Genomic DNA, 20,166 nt, shown 5'->3' on the forward strand with positions numbered 1-20,166 from the left:
CGCGTAGGCAAAAGGCCGTATTCTCCAAACCCAACTACGCTGTAAAATTAACGCAATCCGCCGACCCTCCGCCAACCTTGCCCGCACAACCCGCGGAAGAATTTTACGCTAAACGCACGGGCTCTTCCTGGACTACGCCAGCGTGAGTTACGCAACTCGCGTACGCCGTGTACTTACGTAACGTACGGCTCGGCCTAGGTTTTCCCTACCGTTCGGAAAGGGTTACTGGGCTGACTTCTTGCGTAGCAGAGTTTGAGGAATAGCGACAGCGTTTCTCTCCTCCTTCCTTTCCTCACGCGGGGACCCGGCTCAAGGAAAGAACGCTACGCACCTTACGTATCCTGCCTGCCGCGCGGAGCACCGCTTCGCTAAGCGGGTTTAGTGTGTAGTTGGCTTCCGGGAATAGGCGTAGGTATTTTCGAGGGCCGCAGTTTGCGCAGCGCCGGGGCGCCCGTAACGTAACTGAAGCGGGTTGGGGCGGCGGCAGCCATTTTGTGCCGGGAGCCCGGAGGAAGAAGACGCTAGTGTCTCCACACTTCACGGGCCCTGGAGTCGACCGAGAGCCCCGCCGTTCCCTCCGCCGACGTCCAGCGGGTCTCTGACCCACTGACCGCTTCTTCTCCTTTTGTATCCCACCAAAGAAGCGAGGTGGCGCAAAGCGATTCCTCCGAGACACAGCCGCCCCTGGCTGGACCGTCTCCTCGTACCCCCAGTCCCTCGCCGTCCCCACGGCCGGCGTTCCGTTGCCTCTCTCCCACCCCTCCGGGTGCGATGAGAGGCTTCGGGGACCGGGGCCGCGACCGAGACCGCGGCGGGTAAGGGGGACGGGCAGGGGGGCAGGCCGGGCGGGGGGGGGGGGGGGGGGGGGGGGTGGTGTCGGCGCGGTATGGGGGGTGGTGGAGGGGGCCGTCTCCGCTTCCTTGGGGGGGCTGCTGGGAGGAAGGCGGGAAGGAGTGGGAACGAGGGGGGCACATTCTGCTTGCGGTACTGGGGGGGGACGGGGGGAGGGCGTTTATTCCCCAAAAGGGTCGGGGGGAAGCTGTAGACTTTATTAGTGTGATTCTGCCAGCAGGCGGGTGGGGGAGGGGGCGGCGGGGCGGTGTGTGTATGTGAGGTGGGTGAGTTGAGTCTTTACATTTTTTTATTTAGCTTTTCAGTCACTCGTGTGCGACTGTGTGTGCCGTGCAATTTTAAGGCCTGCCTTCTCCTTCTTCCCATATCCTTAATTTATTTACTGCTAGGCCTCCCCCCTCCCCCTGTAAGCCACAAAGGTCTTGGTGGGCCTGGCGAGGGTGGTTGGACACTTTGCCCTTCGGGTTGTCATTGCTCCTTCTGGACTTAGTAGAAAGGTGGCAGTTGGTGAAAGATCTTTCACAGTTTCACTCCCAGGCTTATCATGAGAGGATATGAGATTGAGAATTGCTGCCATGGCATGCTAGGGAGGGTGATTTCAGTAAACATGGCCCTGGACCGTACTTAGGGAGCATGACCGAGCTTATGTAGCAGTCAGCCAGGAGCTCTCAGTGTGGCACCATAGAGGCCCAGTGCTTGATACTCTCGATTCTGCCATTTAAAGGAAAGTTGGTTTGTAAAAGATCTTTTGCAGGTTTGATTATATTTTGTTTTTCTTCTGAGAATGGCAGTAATAAATACAATGGCATTATAGTGTTTATAACTAGTTTGAGAATTGATGTTTTTTAAGGGTTGAAAGTACTAAGATGGTCATCTCAGACCTTTTAAAAGAGCAAGTTATAACTAATTTAGAGGACTGGCATTTTATGTCCTTTAGATCACAAGTAGTTAGGCCTCCATTCTCAAGGATTAACAATAAACATACCGTGTTGGTTCTGTTATTCTTGATATGGCAGGCTAGATCTCGGTTAATCTTGTTTTGTTTTGCTTCCCCCCCTCCCTTCTTGTTTTCTCTTCCCACTGGGGGATTCAGGAGTATTTTGTTTATATGTTGCAGTGCATTTTAATACTGAGTTTCTCGCCTGTTGAGAGAGATAGTTGCATCCTTGCTTTATCTTAACACTCACACTTCACACTCTGAAATTGAGATACTTTCATTTCTTTTTTTCACAAGAGAGGAGGGTTCTGGTGATTTTCCACTATGAGATTTCTAGATCAGTTTAACACAAGGACATTGGAGTAAATGCTTTGGCAAGCCTGAGATAGTTCAGACCCCAGCTGGTTTTGGCATTTAGTTGAGCAAGTTTGAGTATGCAGATTTATATACAGTTACTTAAAAGAACACTGTCCAAAGCGTTGCCACAACACTTGGCATACCTTAAAATTTGTGTAATCTTATTTTAAAGACTTTGATTATAGACAGATGTTTCCTTCTAGATCAGGGGTTTTGCATAAGTAAAGGGAACACCTACTTGCTTCTTTGTGAAGTTTTTGGACATTTGCATGGAAAACCATTTTCTTGGCATATTATCCTGGAAGCTTGAATGCATCAGGATCAGTTAGTTACATATATCTATTTAAGGTGTGAAAGATAGATGTAACCACTAACACCCATCATGCTGCATAAATAACCTGTATAAAATTCTGGGCCACCCAACGTGCTGGTTAAGTGCCACTTGAAAGTTTATTATCACCTTCCTACTGCTGAGTCTTTGTAAGCTAAATAAATACAGGCTTTCTGTTTTCTTCCTGTCGGGAAGGAGTTGTAGGTGACTTCTTAGAATGTGAAGTTGTACTGTTTTGCTCTGGAATTTAACACATTTGCTCATTTCTGTCCCAGAAGTGATGACACCAGTAGTATTAGAGAAGGAGGCAGTCTGAATTTACACTCAAAAAGGGGACTCCTGGCAAATCAGTGGAATAATCCTAGATTTAAATCAGTTTAACTGGAATTGAAGTGTTGTTCTGCTTGTAATCGGAATGTGAAGTGTTGGTTACTGCCAGTTTAGCAGATAAACTGGAGCAGAGGCAGTGTCTGAGGACAGCTGCAGGGCTCGCTTCCCTCAGGTCAGCGAACAGCCATATTGCGATAAGAACGGGGAACTGAAACCACACGACTTCTGTGTAAAACACACCCTCCCACCCCCAGGTACTAGTGTCAGAAGGTTGCTTTGGGATTTTTGTTCTTCTCAGTTTGCTTCCTTAAGAGTTTGTTACTTGCTATCAGACTGCTTGGGTAAGGTGCAGACCCTTTGGATTTGCTATCTAAATAAAAGTCTTGTTTTAAACAGGCCTTTCTGGTGAATTCATGTTTTGCAAATAGTTGTAGCTTTATTAAACAAAGTCAGAATTAAAATAATTTTGATTTGACCTGATAGCACTTGAAAAAGTTCTTTCTGCTGTGTTTGTATTATACTAATGAAAGACCTTTGAACGCTTCTATGGCATTTTAAAATGTATGATTTTTAATATTTAGTTTGGAAAAAATAATTTTATGCCACTCAGTTTTGCATTATTCTTACAGAACATGACCTAGCAATAATTTCTCTAATGCGTCTGTTGTTCTGGTTAGTTCTTATTGAGTTAGGCAGAGAAAACTTAGGAAGAAGAGAAAGGGTAGTTAGTAACTTCTGAGCAGTTCTGGTAGCTAACAGTTTTTAGCAGAATAAACATTAGTTTCTTAACATTTTATATTCTCCCTTAAATGCTTTGGATGAAGACTTGATTTTTCCCAGGTAGTTGTCCCCCCTCCTCATTAGACTGCTTTAAAATGTATTTAGTTCCAGAATTATTAGATGGACTTGGAGGCTTGGCTGGACTTGCTTTCTTTCTGTTGTTCACTCTTGTTTTTCATGTGAGGGATATCGCTTGATAAGAAAGGAAAGGAGGAAGTGAAGTAATTATTTTTATGTAAAACTAACCTTGAGAGAGAGAAAGAACTTACAGGGTTTTCTCTCACCCCTTTCATCTATTCATGTTGAAAACTTACTGTCAGTTTCAGGAAAAGATAACTGCACCAGCTTTACCCCTGTTGTTGTCCCCCTCGAGGTGGAAACCTGAAGAGCTTTAAGACAGTGACTTACCAACAGCTGTACTGGAACAAAACCTTAAAATGGTTTCGTGTGTAGAACTGACTTAGGGCAGGTTTGTGTTATTTCAGGAAGTTGGATGCCATCATATTGGTTGGGGGAGGGATAGGAGGAGTGTCTTTTTCTAGAATACTGTGTTCATTTGTGAACTAGAGGAGAGGAAAAAAAAGAAGGTAGAAAATGCTTAGGAAACCTGCAGATTACAGAGTAATTAAATACTCTTGTGTTGTTTAACATTGATATTCCAGGTTTGGAGCGAGTCGTGGAGGTCCTCTTCCTCCCAAGAAATTTGGTAATCCAGGGGAACGTTTGCGTAAGAAAAAATGGGATTTAAATGAACTGCCCAAGTTTGAGAAGAATTTTTACGTGGAACACCCGGAAGTGGCCAGGCTTACTCCAGTAAGTTTTCAGATCCTGCCTGCTCCGTTCTGCCTACAGCAGGGAATGTCATGAGTGGACAGACTTGTCCTAGGAAGTGTGGGACAGAGTCTGGCAGAACTGTCTTTTCAGTGATCTTGTTTGGGGTCTGCGTATGTGCAGGGTATCGGTTCTAGTTGCCTTGAATATTTAACACATTAGCAAAGGGGATGCTGCTGCTCTCAGATGGTTTTCTATGAGATATTTTACACTTGGCCATTTGTAATTCATCACCATTGTGTTTGTCTGGACTGGCTGTTCGTCAGCGCAGGTAAGACTGAGGCCCTGAGAGCGGCAGTACCGGGGGCACCTTGAACCTAAAATAGTGAACTAAGAGTGGGAGAAATACAAACGGTTGAAAGACTATTTTATTATCATAATTCAGGCAGAAAGAGACCATGGGAGATGCGTAGTCTAATCCTCTGCTCGGAGCAGGAGTAATGACAAAACTAGAGCAGGTTGCTTAGTGCCTTGTCCTTACGTGTTTCAGTATCCCTAGGGTTTGGGAGAGTTGGTATCCTCTCTGGGGGTCTGTCCCAGGGCATACTATTTCTCACGGTATTCCACCCCCACCAGTAATAATTTGCAACATCATCCTCTCTCTAACACCCCACTGGGTAGTTGAAAATAGCAGTTAAATGCCCATATCCGTGCCACTTTCCCCAAGCTGAACAAATCCAGCACTCCCAGTCTTTCTCTGTACCACGTGTACTCCTGCCTTTGGCTTTTCCCCTGTGATTGGACATGTCTTTTTAAAACAGTGCCCTCCTTATACTGGGGGCTCAAACCTGGATGCAGTACTTCATATTTACACTGCAGACTCAGTAATCACCCCTTCCTACCCCACTTGAATACTTTTTTCTTCTTTAATGTGTTTTTATATTTAGAAATTAGGTGTTCTCATTTTAAACACAAGGAAACAAACAAAATGTTCTTAGCCAATTACATAGACTTAGAAATCTTCGACTGAAATACTAATGAGACCTTTATATGGCATAAAGGCACTGAAGGAGTCCTTGGCATTTTAGAGACAGCTACTTGAACTACTGAACCACAGTTTACATTAGCTGTTGTAGCTGTCTTTGCCTTAGTCAACTAAAAGGATTTTCAGCTTTTTCCCATAATTTGTTTTCATTTTCATTCAAGCTGGGCACATTCTGACAAGTAGTAAATTTATTGCTTTGGCCAAAGTGCACGTTTGGTGTCAATGCAGATCGTTCTGTTGATTTTTAATAATCAGTAGAATTCAGGTCACGAATTGTAGAAGCATGTTGCAAAGTGCAGTTGGACTTGCAAGATAACCTAGACAAAGAGAAAACGATTTTTCTAATCTTAAATTTATGCATATGTAGATACTTACTTCAGAAATATTTTAATGAGTTCCACAATTTTAAAAAAATGGTGAGATCTTAGGGTATCATTATGACTTTGCCTGGGCTTCTTTGATACAGGAAAAAAGTGCTGGTTCCAGAAAGATTCCAAGCAACATATCCGAGTTGCAGGTTGTCCAGCAAGAGCTCTGTATTTTAACCACCTCTGGAATGTGTTAATTGAAGGAGAGGGATCCTCCCACCTTCTGCTTGTTCATAATTGTGACTTGTTTACTCTGATTAGTTCTCAGCACTGCCACACAGAATGTGTTTATAACCGCTTTTGCAGCTGTTGCTCACTTCTAGCCTTTGGAAGATTAAAACTCTTACTGTAGTAATGCCATTAAAAAAGGACTGGTTGGAAGAAGAGACATCAGTCCTCCTGACTACATAGCTCATGTATCTGAATATTGTGGAAGCTGTGTGATAGCTCAATCTCAAGACAAAGTCTTTACGACAGCAGTTCTATTTAGGCCTCTTGTTTCAATTCAGTTGTCTGATGAAGCTGTTACCTGGAGGTGTGAAGTGAGTTAGTAGTTAAAAACCTGAAATTTCAGTCTGTGCTGACGGTTGTTGTTGTTGTTCCTCCCCCAGTATGAAGTTGAAGAATTGCGAAGGAAGAAAGAGATAACAATTCGAGGAATGGAGGGCTGCCCCAAGCCTGTGTTTGCCTTCCACCAGTGTAGCTTTCCGCGTAAGTATTCTGCTGCTCTTAAACCCCTTAATTGTTTCAGTCTGTTCTGTTTTCTGAAAGGTCTTCTGAAGCCTCAGTTAATCCTTTAAGACATTTTTATCGTTTCTGAACTACTTAGAGTATGTGATGGATGCCTTGATGGACCAGAACTTCACAGAACCCACTCCCATTCAGTGCCAAGGCTTTCCCCTAGCACTCAGTGGTCGTGATATGGTGGGCATTGCGCAGACTGGCTCTGGGAAGACACTAGCAGTACGTATTTTTCCTTTTTACTTGTTTGGTTAGTTTTCCTGATTGCTTTGCAGAACTTACCATTGGCTACTTGTTAGTATCTACTTTTTGGATCTGTCAGTGCAACAAGCATAAAGTGAGGCAATTGCATGCTTTTTAAAGCTCGCTTTACTGCATCATGGGTGAGACTTAAGTCTCAACTAACTTGTCTTATTCACAGGCTTGTATTTTGTGTGGTTTTGTCTTTCGGATGCTTAGTCACAACTCTCTGGTCTGTGCTTACATTGTTGTTTAAAAAGCCAGTATGTGCTCTTTAGCATATTTGTTTTATTAACAATACAAGTTAAAGTAACATATGGTTGAGTCTTCAATGCATAATTAAGCTGCGGTGATTAAGGAGGAATTTTACCCTTTATGAATAGCATTGGTTAGAGCCAGCCTTGCTTGATTCTACTAACTTAGACTCAAATTTAAATGAGCCTGCCTTTCAGAGGTGCTGAGCAACTACACTTTGTGTTCATGTTAAAGCAGGTACGGTTGTTTAGCATGTCTGAAAATTGTATGTTCTGTTGGATAATGAGTATCTGGGTTTGCAGAATCCCAATGCCTGGATAGTCAGAGTTTCTTGCTGTCCCTCACATCAGGACTTGGCTTCTTGAAGGGGTTTTAGGCTACTGAAGCTGTTGCTGTGACAATTCCAATTGTCACGGCAGGTGATCATTAGCACTAAATATTGAAGCCCTGTGTTTTGACTTAAAGTTCTTCTGTTTTAGTACTTGCTGCCTGCAATTGTCCACATCAATCACCAGCCATATTTGGAGAGAGGGGATGGCCCAATTGTAAGTGCTTGTCAGTTCCCTTCCTTCTTGTGTGTGTGTGTGTGGCATTGTTAATGAAATGTGTACTTTATTTAATTGCAATATCAAAATACCAAGTAGAGAAATGTTTACTATCCCAATGTGAACATCCCACTCATGAGCTGAAATTCTGTGCAATTGCTGACATAGTCTAAAGATATTTAAATGTTTTAACTAATAAAGAGCAGATGGTCCAATTCTGCTTATGGTGTTTGTGTAGAGCCCTTAAGTTAGGGATGTGTGTGCAGCTTGCCTCTCCTGAATCCATTTCTTCTGCAGTGTCTGGTTCTAGCGCCTACTAGAGAGTTGGCCCAGCAAGTGCAGCAGGTGGCTGATGATTATGGCAAATGTTCAAGACTGAAGAGTACCTGCATATACGGAGGAGCACCCAAAGGTCCCCAAATCAGAGATCTAGAAAGAGGTAATTTTAAAACAGATGTTTGCAGGCTCTGGAGGAGGTGGTATTTTAAAATCTCTAAAAATAAAACTCTCATCTTAAAACCTGTTTGGAGGGAGCTGCGCATAACTCTTTCTCCAGTTACAATGATAGTGTATATAGTATTTTTCAACTTTATGTGTAGCTACTTACTTGGATATTAGACTTCCTTTCCGTTCTGTCTTAGAACTTTCCTTTTGTGGAGATGGTCATGATATAAGAAGGGGAAAGGAAACTTATCAGTAAGAAAAGAGGATATTTTGAGGAAATCCAGTAGTAGCAAGTTTAAAGAGTAACTTTTCTTAAATCAGATTGTAAGTTTTCTGTACAGGGTTGTTTGAATAGTTAAAAATAATTTCTGAATGTATAGAAACTTCTTTAGAGAGTAAGTTCTGTGGGGGGGTTTATTGTTCTTAAGCACCAAGCTCTATTTCTGTTCATAAACCCAGTAACATTCTGTAACTGCCTTCTCATACATAGATAGCAAGAGGCTGAAGTTGGGAATGCTGAGGAACCACAGTTCTGCAGCAACCACTGTAGTGCAGTAGTACTCAGGTGACCTGACCTTTGTGTCAGGTGCTAGTTACATAGAATTTTAAAGGCAGGAATGTGCTGATGGCTTTCATCTTAAAAAAAAAAAAAAAAGTAATAGATTTATGTGAGAAGATGCAAGAAGTATTATGAATGTAAGCTTATACTTACAGACCTACTCAAGAAATCAGAAAATTTTACATGCCGCTGCAGTTGCAGTCTGAAATCCACAGAGCTGGGATAAAGGCGTGTGTGGCGGAAGGCTGTGGGGTAGCTCTGGTCAAGAAAACAGTAGCGCATTCCAATTCCTAAGTAGCATGTTCACTGGAAGAGTCAAAAGTTCCATGACAAGATCCATTTTGGTGGGATTTTGCACGTCCTTCTGGAGTACTGTAGAAGTGGTGTTCTCCTGCTTATGAAGAATGGTTTGGTTAAAGCATTGTGGGCAGGTACAGTGTGGGCAGGTTTGTGTGATTACGTAGTGTTTTCTGCAGCAACGTTAGTTGAATAGGTAAGAGTCTAGAATTTTTTTTCTCAGTTTTGATTTTTTTGTTTGTATTTAGTGAATTTACTTTGGAGGAGTACATCATTGACAACAGAGATAGCAGTTTCTTCAGTCTCCCTGGCTGATTAATGGCTGCATTAGAAATCAAATTCTAGCATGAGTTTTATAGAAACTAGAAGTATGTCCAGTTTTTACAGCTTTGAGGAGTCCAGGTTGACAGAGACAAAAGATAATCTGGGTTGCCACAGAACCCTCTGCATCTGTAAGTGCAGTATCAAGGCAGCTGTTTGAGATTTGTTCGTTTCACCGCACTGCTTACCTACACTTGCCTTCTGCAGACATTCCAGTGATGTTGAAGGACTCACTGTAATATATGGGAATTGCTGGAAACTAGTTCCTCCTTCTAAGGAATGTATAAATTGCTACACCTGATACTAGTTTCTGAATACTTGAATTCCGGTTTTATGGTAACAGATGCAGGCAGGATGGTAGTCTGTCACTATTGATTTATAATTGCTCACTATTAAAGCACATGCTTTGGCTTTTTATATTAAGGAAGAAAAGAAAAAGGTGGAAGTACTTTGACTTGTATAGGAAGGGGAGCATTTCATGTTGCTTTAACATGGGGAGCTTAGCTGAAGTTCGCTCCTATTTCTGTAGAGAGCTCTAATTATGGATGAAGGTGGGTCAGGCTGGAGTAGAAGCTTATACTGATTTTTGGACAGGTATTTGCTGCTGTTTTCTGGCAGTAAGCTTTTAGCTTCTATTCTGCATTTATTATTCTAATGCCACTGTAACAGTAATTTCAGAATGGAAAAAAAAATATTAAAAGAAACTAGGGCTTCTACTGAAATGACTCAGTCTTGGGTACGGATGAGGGTGGTGCTTTTTTCTTAAAACGGTTTTGCTCTGGAAGGTGATTCATTCTGACTAAAAATACCAATTGACATTCAGATGAAGAGCCTTACTCTTTTTCCTTGTTCTGTTTTGAAGGTGTGGAGATCTGCATTGCTACACCAGGTCGCTTGATTGACTTCCTTGAGGCAGGAAAGACCAACCTTCGTCGGTGTACGTACCTGGTGCTGGACGAAGCAGACCGGATGTTGGACATGGGTTTTGAACCTCAAATTCGTAAAATTGTTGACCAGATAAGGGTGCGTGAACCTAGTAAAAGCACAGTCTCCTTTGGTTTCCTATACAAAGCCCAGCACCTTAAATAAATCCGTATTCCCTTTTTCTTAGCCTGACAGACAGACTCTGATGTGGAGTGCCACCTGGCCAAAAGAAGTGCGCCAGCTTGCTGAGGACTTCCTGCAGGACTATGTTCAGATCAACGTGGGCAACCTGGAGCTGAGTGCCAACCACAATATCTTGCAGATAGTGGATGTATGCATGGAAAGCGAGAAGGACCACAAGTAAGCTGACTTCAGGGTTGATTGGGGTTTTTTTGCTTCAATTTAAAAATCTTCGTTGCTTTGAAAGCCAAATAGGTCTGAATAGTGAAGTTACTTGTATTAATTAACCTGTGTTACACAAGAAGTTGGTCCTGTAATGAACTAGTCTGTTGCGTATATTCCAGCCTTTCTGTTGTGTAACAGACCTAAATCCATGTGACGCTGACTTATGTATGGGGATGTGTGTTGTGTGTGTTCTCAGTGCAAGTTGAGAGAGTGCTCCTGTATTCTGTTTGTGTGACATATGTCTTGGCTCTCGTGTTGCCTTTAGACTGATACAGCTGATGGAAGAAATCATGGCAGAGAAGGAAAACAAGACTATCATCTTTGTGGAGACAAAGAGGCGATGCGATGATCTCACTCGAAGGATGCGCAGAGATGGGTGATTAGCTTCCCTCCTCCCTCCCGATGTTTTAGTGGGAATCAGAAATTGTAATCAGAAGCAGCAAGGTTTAAATGTTTGCGATGCTATTGTTGGGAACAACTTACCCAATCTTTTCTTGGCTGAGTTCAGTCTTAGTTTCCCAGAAGGTTCTCTGTCTGTCAAGGCATTAGTGTAAGAGAGAATCTTTGTAAGGTGGTGGTGCGGTTTTGCCCCAGCTGGGAGCCAGGCAACCACGTAGCTGTTCACTCTGTAAGAGGGAGTAGGGGGGATTGGAAGAGGGGGAAGGTATGGAAAAGAAAACAAAGAACCCCAAAACCTTGTGGGCTGGGATGAGGATAGTTTACTGGGATAGCAGAGAGATAAAATAATAATGGGGCTTTGTGTGTCACCGGTTTTGTATATTCTACTATAAAGCAGTGAGTGCACAGCTCAGGCCTTACAGCTCAGAGCTGTCCCGAAACTGGACTGTCCCCAAAACCACGCATCCTGGAGCTGTGCGCTCCTTCCACCTCCAACCCCCTTTATGCTGAGCATGATGTAATTGGCATGGAATACCCTCTTCGCCAGTTTGGGTCACCTGTCCTGGCTGTGTTCCCTCCCAGCTTTCTGGGTGCCCCTGCCCCACCCGCCCCCAGTCCCTTCTTGATAGCAGGGCAGCAAAAAACAACTGAAAAGTCCTTGACTGCTTGGCAACAACTAAAAACGTCAGGGTGTTATCAGCCCTGTTCTCATCCTAACTCCCAAACACAGCATTCCATTGGCTGCTAGAACCCAGGACAGGTGGGCAGCTTTTAGTGTGTGAGAATACTGGTGTACTACAGCAAATGTGATTTTGCTCAGATGATGTTGATGTAGGTAGTGGCTTTAACATGCAAGAAACAAAGCAGTGTATGTGCTAGGTAGATAAAGGCCAGAGGAGGACAAGGGAATCAGATATTTCCTGTTGCCTTTAATGTATGTAATTCCTGGCTGTACTAATGTGCATCTCTGTTTGGCAGTTGGCCAGCTATGTGTATCCATGGAGACAAGAGTCAGCCAGAAAGAGATTGGGTGCTTAATGGTGAGTCCATCACTGAGGGGAGAATAACTCAGGCTATGTACATGATTTACCAAGATGTGCTTTTCTCCAGTCTTTTTTTTTCCTGCCACTTCACCCAATCGCACGTTTCAAAAGAACCTCCTTTGCCTTTGTACTGTTAATTTCAGCATTTCTATTTACTTTTGTGTTTGTTTGCTTTTCACAACACAATTGAGAAATTGTTTAACCCGGAGAGCTGGATTTTGAAAAATATATATCCTGAGTTGCCGGGGTTTCTGACATTGACCCGTCTTACCTAGATTGTGGAAAATGAGCATTTAGTGTAAATCAAGTTCAGGTAACTATATCCTTGTGAAAAATCTTACTTCATAGCATGCTTTGTTTTACAGAGTTTCGTTCTGGAAAGGCTCCTATCCTCATTGCTACCGACGTTGCATCTCGTGGGCTAGGTTTGTACACATAGACCACTCTTGCCTACTGCTGCATATTTTTCTTCTTTGGACTGAAATATGTTTTCTTTTAAAAAAAAAAAAAATTCAAAGCGTGATTTTCCCCCACATGTGAAATACGCTTTTTAACATTAATCTTTTTTTTTTCTTTCATATTCAAAGTCTCTTCCTGCTCCTAATGAACAGGCTTTGGTCTGCAGCAAGGCCTAGGCATGACCAATCGATCGCCAAGAGGGAGAAGAGACGTCCAATTATGCAACCCAACCCTTCCACCACACTCACTTCTTCCCCAAATCCAGCTTTTGTTGCTGGATGATAGGGATGGATTGCTCTCAGTTCAGAGCGTGTCAGATAAAGATCAAGTAGGAAGTTGTGGGAGAGCATTTCAACAGCAAATAGCTAATATTCTCCCCGTATGACACACCACAGATTCCAACATCCCAGTCCCAGTGTACGTGCATGTTTGCCCCCTCCCCCTGCAGATGTATTCACATCTGAGAAAGCACTGCTCCAGATCTTTGGTCTTGACATGTAACCTTCCCTCCTCTGTGCTCCTTCTAGGCAGGACCACTGAGATCATATATGGCCTTTAACATCCTGTTACCCAGACGTGTAATTGAATCAAAATTGCACAGCTCTATTCTGGTGGTATGAACACGATCTGTCTGGATGCATCAGTTGTGCCCCCTTTTTTAATAAGCATATTTGTATTGTGAAATGCTTTGTGTGCTCAGCACAGTCCTTAGGCATCTGTCTGCTTTCGAAGAGGAGGATGACTTCTGAAGTGCTCTGAGTTTAATAACACATTGAGTGTTGCCCCCTCCCTGAGCCTGGTAGAAGATACACTACTTGGGGTTGATACCCCATTGTAGTAAATTCTAGACAAAATCCTTGCAAATAAGCTGAGAAAAAACCTTGAGCTGTTAAAAGAGCTCAGGTAACCGAGATGTTTATTATTCGTATGCTGAAAGGGTGGCTGCGCTGTGCATCACATGGTCACCTTAATACAGGCAGACCATTACTAGACTTGGCAGCCTTTGTTCACACAACCTTCACCCCTGCTTCCCCTCCCCCCAAAAAATCGTCCAACACTTCCTCAGAGAGGTGATTACATGGACTTCAGTCTCTGCCCTCTAGGGTCATGTCTGGACCTGTGCAGTTAGAACTTGGGCCTGTTGGGAGAAGGGACTGAGGCCTGAAACTAGTTTGTATGAAAGAGAGCTGCTTTCTCTAGCAGCGTTTTTTAAACAGGCTTGCTATGTGCTGGTAGCTTCTTTGTGCATCTTGCCTAGACATTTAAAACAGCCTCACCCCCCTCAAAAAAAGAAACCAAACCAAACACTTCCCCAAAATGACTGAATTGGATAACACTTCAGAAAACAGTCTCCCCAACTCCCATCCTCCACTTCACCTGAGCTAAGGGGGAAAGGTACCAGAGTCTGTTTCTTGTTACTGAACAACATCTCTGCTTATTTTGGGGCCCTGAGTTTGCTGCTTCTTAAAATAAGTCACTTAACTGGCAAACTTCTGGACGACTTCCTCCAAGATCCTGGAAAGTGAAGGCTTCTACCTAAATAACATAAAACAGGGGCGCGCGCCTTTTGGCTGAGTCACCAGGGCTTTCCCTCTTCCTAATGGAACATTGGTTTCAAAAAAGCTTCTTCCAGGTAAGTTCTGAGTCCCGTAATGACTACTTTGTGGTAATTCCCTGGAGTGAGGTCCTCTCTCTGCACTGATATTTTTTTTTTTACTTTTTTTTTTTTTTTGTTCGGTCTATTAAACTAGAAACATTGCATTTGTTTGGGTTTGTTTTCTTTAACAGAAGCTTTGATATCAGCTGCAGATCATTTTCAGTGCAGGGGTGGGGGTACATCTACATTGATGGTCTAAACAGCTCTCTAGACTAGCATGTTTGCTAGTTTCTGTCTCTGCTGATTAATTATCAGAGACTGTCTGTGCCGTAGCGTACTCTGATGGTCTGACAAAGGGAATGTTTCCCAAGTAGCTGTCAGAAACGATGCATGGTTTCAATCCTTGATCCTGCTACGTTACCATCTAGTAGCGCAGGAAGATGTGTGCAAAAACTTTGGAGCATGCTAGACTGGAGAAGCAGAGTCTTGTACTTGCTCTGGTCTCTTCAGCGAGCAGCGTGCTCTACCAGGACCACTTTATAGCCTGGAAAACACCCTTGCATTTTCCTCTTTCCTACCTGCCCGTTCTTCTCACTCCTCCCCAGTTGAGTCAGTCCTGTCTACATTGGTAGCACAATGCCCTGTGCTTTCTGCCGGGAAAGCACGTCCTTGTATCCTCCGTGGTACTTCAAGTCGCTTTGCTACTGATGGATGTGCAAAACAGGACGGGCTGAGGATCATGTAGCCTGCAGCTTGTCAAACTAGCTCGACCCTGGCTGTGAAGATGCAATCTGTCAGACATACTCCTCTCTTTACTTCACTTTCCCCCTTTACAAAACCCTGTTGCATCAAGGACCCTAGCTGGAGACTCGCGCAGCCCCCTGTGAAACCTGCCTTCTCACTCCCTTTTTTTGGTGTGATTCAGGACTTTGGAGTCAGCAAAGACTGAGGAGCCCCCCCCTTTGCTGTAATAAGAAACAGACATCGAGTCCCCCTCTTGTCACTACAACCCTCTTGTTTTTATTTTTCCTACAACCCCTTTGAAATTGATGCAGTCTGGGCAATAGATGCAGTCTGACCCTTTGGATGTAATTTTTGTATCTTCATTTTTTTGACAATTGCCCCTAAGAACCCCGAATAGGGGGCAAAAAGCGTTGGAGGACCTGAAACTTTTACCTGAACCCAGGTTCTCCGGCGCTTCACAACCAAAAGGGGCTACAGAGAAGCGTCTAAGCCAGTTCACAGAGCGAGCGTGTGTGGGGACTTCTCGCTGCCACGGACCCTTGATGCATGCTCCCCGCGCTCCAGTGGTCCCGTGTCAGAGGGCGGAGTTTTCGAAAGGAGGCCGCCAAAAATAAAAGGCAAAGAGACGGGATCGGCTGCAGCGGTTTCCCACAGGAGGAGGGAGTGTGCATCGGTCTGGTAACAAACAGAGAATGTTTCTCTCTTTAAAACAAAACAAAAAAAAAACAAACAAAAAAAGGAAATCACAAAAATCTGTGTTTTATCTTGGATATTTTCAGAATATTCTTCTTAAAATGCAGATTTTTAATATTTTTATGAGCTGTTAGGGCGCTTACTGTAATACTGTGCTTTTTAAAGTACTGTTTACCATAGCAAATAGGTGCTCTTGGTACAGAGGTGCTTTCACTGAAGTGTTACGCTAACATTTTACTTTGTTTCTGTCGGCACAAAACAATTATTTCCACAAGGTGTGCAGTTCTCCTAAATTCTGATGTTACTTTACACATAAAGCAATTCTGATAATTTCATTTCCTGCCTCCATCTGTCACTGGAAGTAGGGAATTGTGAACGCTATTCAGGATTGTCCCAATCCTGGAAGCTTGCCAGAACCGGGCAGAACAGCTTGGTGAAATGTTAGTGCAACACATTCTGGTGGTGACTAGAAAGCTGTGTAAAGATATTCTAGGTCTGAGTAATTTTTTAATAAGTTGGCTGAATAATACTAATGTAATTGGAGTGCCTTAAGCTTTAGGCTAGGGAAAGCAGTATCCTGTATTTTATTAGGACTGTTAAGAGTAAATATTTTTAAGATTGATTTTATTTCATGTTACCAAGTGGAAGGTAAGTCATCTCATTACCGTTACTATTTGTTAGACTTCTCCCAACAGAGTAAAAGCTTCACCATGGTAGTTCTGCCCTTCCTCCGCCCCAGCTTGCTCTGTCTGGTGGCATTTTCACTTTCCAGATTGTGGGCTTTGTTTTAAAAAAAAATTAAAAAATTATCTTGTGCAAAGCATCAGTGTCTTTGACACATGAAGACAGAGAAATGCATTCCGGGGAGGATGAATTTGAGTGCAGGGTAAAACTGCTTTCAAATCATCACAGTTTCTCAGGATGCTGATCTTTATTCCTGATGCTTTTAAATTGGAGTCTTTTACTCTTTTGGGATGAGTCTGTCTTGTATTTATTCCGTGCAATTACTAACTTTGTAATTTTTTTTCTTATTACTGTCACCTGCATTCGTGCTCCCCACCTTTCGTTGGCACGTCCTCTCTTCTTCTCCCCTTTCCTCAACCCCACCCCTTCACTGTGCTTCGCACCTGGGTACTTGAAGACGTGGAAGATGTTAAATTTGTGATAAACTACGACTATCCGAACAGCTCTGAAGATTACGTGCACCGTATTGGCCGTACCGCCCGTAGTACCAACAAAGGTACTGCCTACACCTTCTTCACACCAGGAAACCTGAAACAAGCCAGGGAGCTTATCAAAGTGTTGGAAGAAGCCAATCAAGCCATCAATCCCAAACTGATGCAGCTTGTGGACCACAGAGGAGGAGGAGGTGGTGGTGGAGGTAAAAGCACATGGGAAAAGGGTTGCACAGGGAATAGGTTCCCTGTTTTGAGGGAGGGAAGTTAAAAAGAGGGTAAGGAAGTAGTAAACGTCAGTCTAAGGTAACAGCTGATTAGTAATAAAGCTGTTCTGTACCCAGGGGCTCTGCACGTAATGCAGGTGTGGCATGCCTGTCCAAAAAAAGGTAGCCCACCATTTTGTCTTAGCAGTAGAATTCTTTTTTTCCTCCTTGTAAGGTCCTCACAGAGCTAATTCTGCTTCGATAGGTTAATTCCTTCTACTTTCCAACCTAAGCTGAGGCAGCAGGATGTGTGTCCGCACACAGCAAAACTGGAGTCAGCAAAGGGCTACACTGACTTTTACCTTCAGGGACTGAGACTATTTTCCTCCCATTCCCTGAAGAAATAGCAAATTCCGTTATATTTCCCAATTAGTCCTAATTCCTTTCATTTCTTTGTCTCTGAGCACGTGCTTTAAGAACCCATTTTGAACTTGGTATTTATTCTTTGAACCACACACAGACTTTGCACAGCTCTGCAGGGAAGTTACAGTCAGTCAGGGGAACTCTTTCTTGGTTCTGGGCAAAACTGTGGATGTAGAAGGGGGAGAAAGGGTGGTATTAATTGTACCAGAGCTCACTGTTTAAGACTTGTTCATGGCACTAAATCTTAATATATTCATCGCCAGGAGGTCGCTCTCGTTACCGAACGAGCAGTTCAGTAAACAACCCTAACCTGATGTACCAGGAAGAGTGTGACAGGAGGCTCCGGGGAGTGAAAGAGGGCCGGAGAGACTCAGGTGGCTTCAGAGACCGTGAGCGTGGTGACAGTTATGCCAACGGAGCCAACAAGACCTATGGCAGTGCCTACGGGAGCCCAAATTCTGCTTTTGGGGCAGCACAGAGCCAGTATGGTTACACTCAAGGGAGCTATGGAGCAGCAGCTGCCTATGGCACGAGTGGCTATGGCACTGCAGAGTACAGTGCTAGTGGCTATGGTGCCAGCACCACAGCTGCCACCGCTGGGAGAACCTCACAGAGCACTACCCAACAGCAGTATGCAGGGATGGTGGGGCGCTCAGGCCAGCAGCCACAGCCGCTCATGTCACAACAGTTTCCACAGCCCCCTGCCACTAATGTGATGGGCTATATGGGACAGACTGCCACCTACCAGTATCCACCCCCTCCCCCACCCCCTCCTCCCTCCCGCAAATAAGACCACTCCCCACTGGTGACCAGTGTAGACCTCTTGCATTTAAAGGAACCTTTTCTTTCTCTTCTTTCCCATTGTGATGTCTCTCTCATGCAGGTTAGACTTAGAATACACCATTCAAATCCCTTGAGCCCATCAAAAATGGCCCCCAGTCCACATTACTGACCCTTTACTCTTTTTTCTTTTTTCTTTCTTTTTTTTTTTTTAAGAGATATATATAGTTGACTGGAAAATTTATTTTTTGTCTTGCATGTGAGGAAATTGGAAATTTTATTTTCTCTAAAAGAAATGGGTATAAGGCAGATAGGTCCCAGCTCGATCATCTTGGTGTCTAAGGTTTGTGTGAAAACTTGCTTTGAGGGGAGGAAGTTTCTGTTCTGTAACATGTTAACTTAATTTCAGGAAGTATTGAGAAGTGGGAAACTTTGGGGAGCCAAAAAGCACTTCATTTAAAATAATAAATGCAAGGGAGCAATGCTCACTTCTTCTCATTTTATTATTTTTTTTTAAATAGCTCACTATTATTGCTTGTAATCTATTGTAGGTGACTTTCTGTAGGAAAACTCTGCTCATTTGTGTGAGCTGGGTGGTGTTCAGAGTGGTGACTGGGTATGTTGTTGGCGTTTTCTGCAGCTCTGAAAGCAGTGGCCCCATCTTCTGGTACCCACAGCAGCCTGCAGTAGGGAAGTGACGAGTCTGAGACCAAACCTGTCTTGGATTCGATACCTGAAAACCAGGTAGTCGCTGTCAGTACTGCTGCTGTAAATTCTCCCTATGAGTCTTAAGTAGCAGCATCGAAAAGGCCTGGAGCCTCTTCATCCTCAACTTGGTTTCTGCTTTCAAGTTCCTGATGTTGGGCTTACTGAGAGAAGTCTTACTTGAGAGCCCAGAAACTCAAGAGATCTGAGATGATGAACAGTCTGTCTCCTTCACAAACAAATACCTTTTGCCACAGGGAACATTCTGAATACCGCTACGCCGAATACAATGGGACTGAGTTTTCCACATGTAAGAGGTTCGAATAGGGTGGGCTGGGGGTGGGGAGGGTAAGGGGGGGAAGAGAGGAAGAAGGAGGAGGAGATTGCCTGGAATCTCCTTTTCATGAGGTAAGCGGTGAGCTGGTTAGTGCATCTTGATTCTAAAGCTTTATTTCTTTTGTACCTTGCTCTCACTATTGCTTTTCCTGGCTTTTGAGTGCATTTCCCTGCTCCATTGGTCCCTTTGAGCTGAGCTCTTGCAGGTAGGTAGCATTTTAGAAAATGGTAGAAAAGAGTGAAATTTTAGTAAATACGTAAATAAAACTTGTTTATTTTACAGGCTAAAGTGGGTGGGGGGGTTCCCCTTTAGCAAAGCATGTTGTTGACTTGTTATTTCTAATACCAGACGGTTCAGAGACAGATGATAACAGGAGTTATCATGCTCTTGATCTGAGAACACGATAAAAGAACGGATACATCTCCTGGTCTGTGAGACGTTATCTTTGCGTTATGAGAGTGCAGGGGGTTGTGTTGTAGTTTTTTTGGGGTGTTTTTCCCTCCGTTGGCGTTGTTTGTGGATGAACAAGGCAGCCCGCTCCTTCTGTAGCAGAGTGGAACTTCTTACAGCCCAAGAGAAGAGCTTGCTTATATGGCAGTGATTTCTTTCTTAATTTTAATTTCTTCCCAGAGTAAGATTTGGGGCGATGAATGTGCATTTTTGTTGTGTGCAGTACACAGGTAGGTTGCTGGCACGGAAAAGGGGAGAGATCTTCCAGAGCCGTAGTGCCCTCATCCCATCTTCTAATTCCAGTGCTTGGGTCAGGAAGTTCCTTTGCTTGTGATAAGTGAAAGCCAAAAACACTTTTGTTTATCCAGGCACTGACTGGTCTGTCTTTGGCTTCCCTCACAAGCAAATGTACAGTTTTGGGGGTTCTTGGGGTTGGATTTTGGTTCTTCTTTTTTTGGTTTTGGGTTGTTGGGTTTTTTTAATATTTGTGTTTGATGCAGAACTGTGTTTGAGGGGTGTAGGAGTAGGACATCTCACCAACTGGCTTTAAAAAAGGGTCTCTGGACCGCCAAAGCTGCCTTAGAGTCTGCTACAGCTTTCACTGCTTTTTTTTGGGGGGTGGGGCAGGACTTGGCACACTTAAACGTCTCTGC

At 43.7% G+C, this 20,166-nt stretch overlaps 1 protein-coding gene across 1 annotated transcript; it reads left to right on the forward strand.

Moving 5' to 3' along the window:
- Nucleotides 1–512: 512 nt before the first annotated feature.
- DDX17 (DEAD-box helicase 17) lies at nt 513–18,519 on the forward strand. The gene is made up of 13 exons (XM_084279233.1): nt 513–815; nt 4,250–4,400; nt 6,383–6,482; nt 6,601–6,734; nt 7,487–7,552; nt 7,850–7,991; nt 10,036–10,196; nt 10,285–10,457; nt 10,768–10,878; nt 11,880–11,941; nt 12,310–12,369; nt 16,579–16,818; nt 17,505–18,519. The coding sequence occupies exons 1-13, from the start codon at nt 772–774 to the stop codon at nt 18,029–18,031; spliced, it is 1,971 nt and encodes a 656-aa protein (XP_084135359.1). The 5' UTR covers nt 513–771; the 3' UTR covers nt 18,032–18,519.
- Nucleotides 18,520–20,166: the final 1,647 nt, after the last annotated feature.

The sequence above is a fragment of the Gallinula chloropus genome (genome assembly GCF_964237585.1).
Source record: "Gallinula chloropus genome assembly, chromosome: 1".
In the NCBI taxonomy this organism is placed as follows: domain Eukaryota; kingdom Metazoa; phylum Chordata; class Aves; order Gruiformes; family Rallidae; genus Gallinula; species Gallinula chloropus.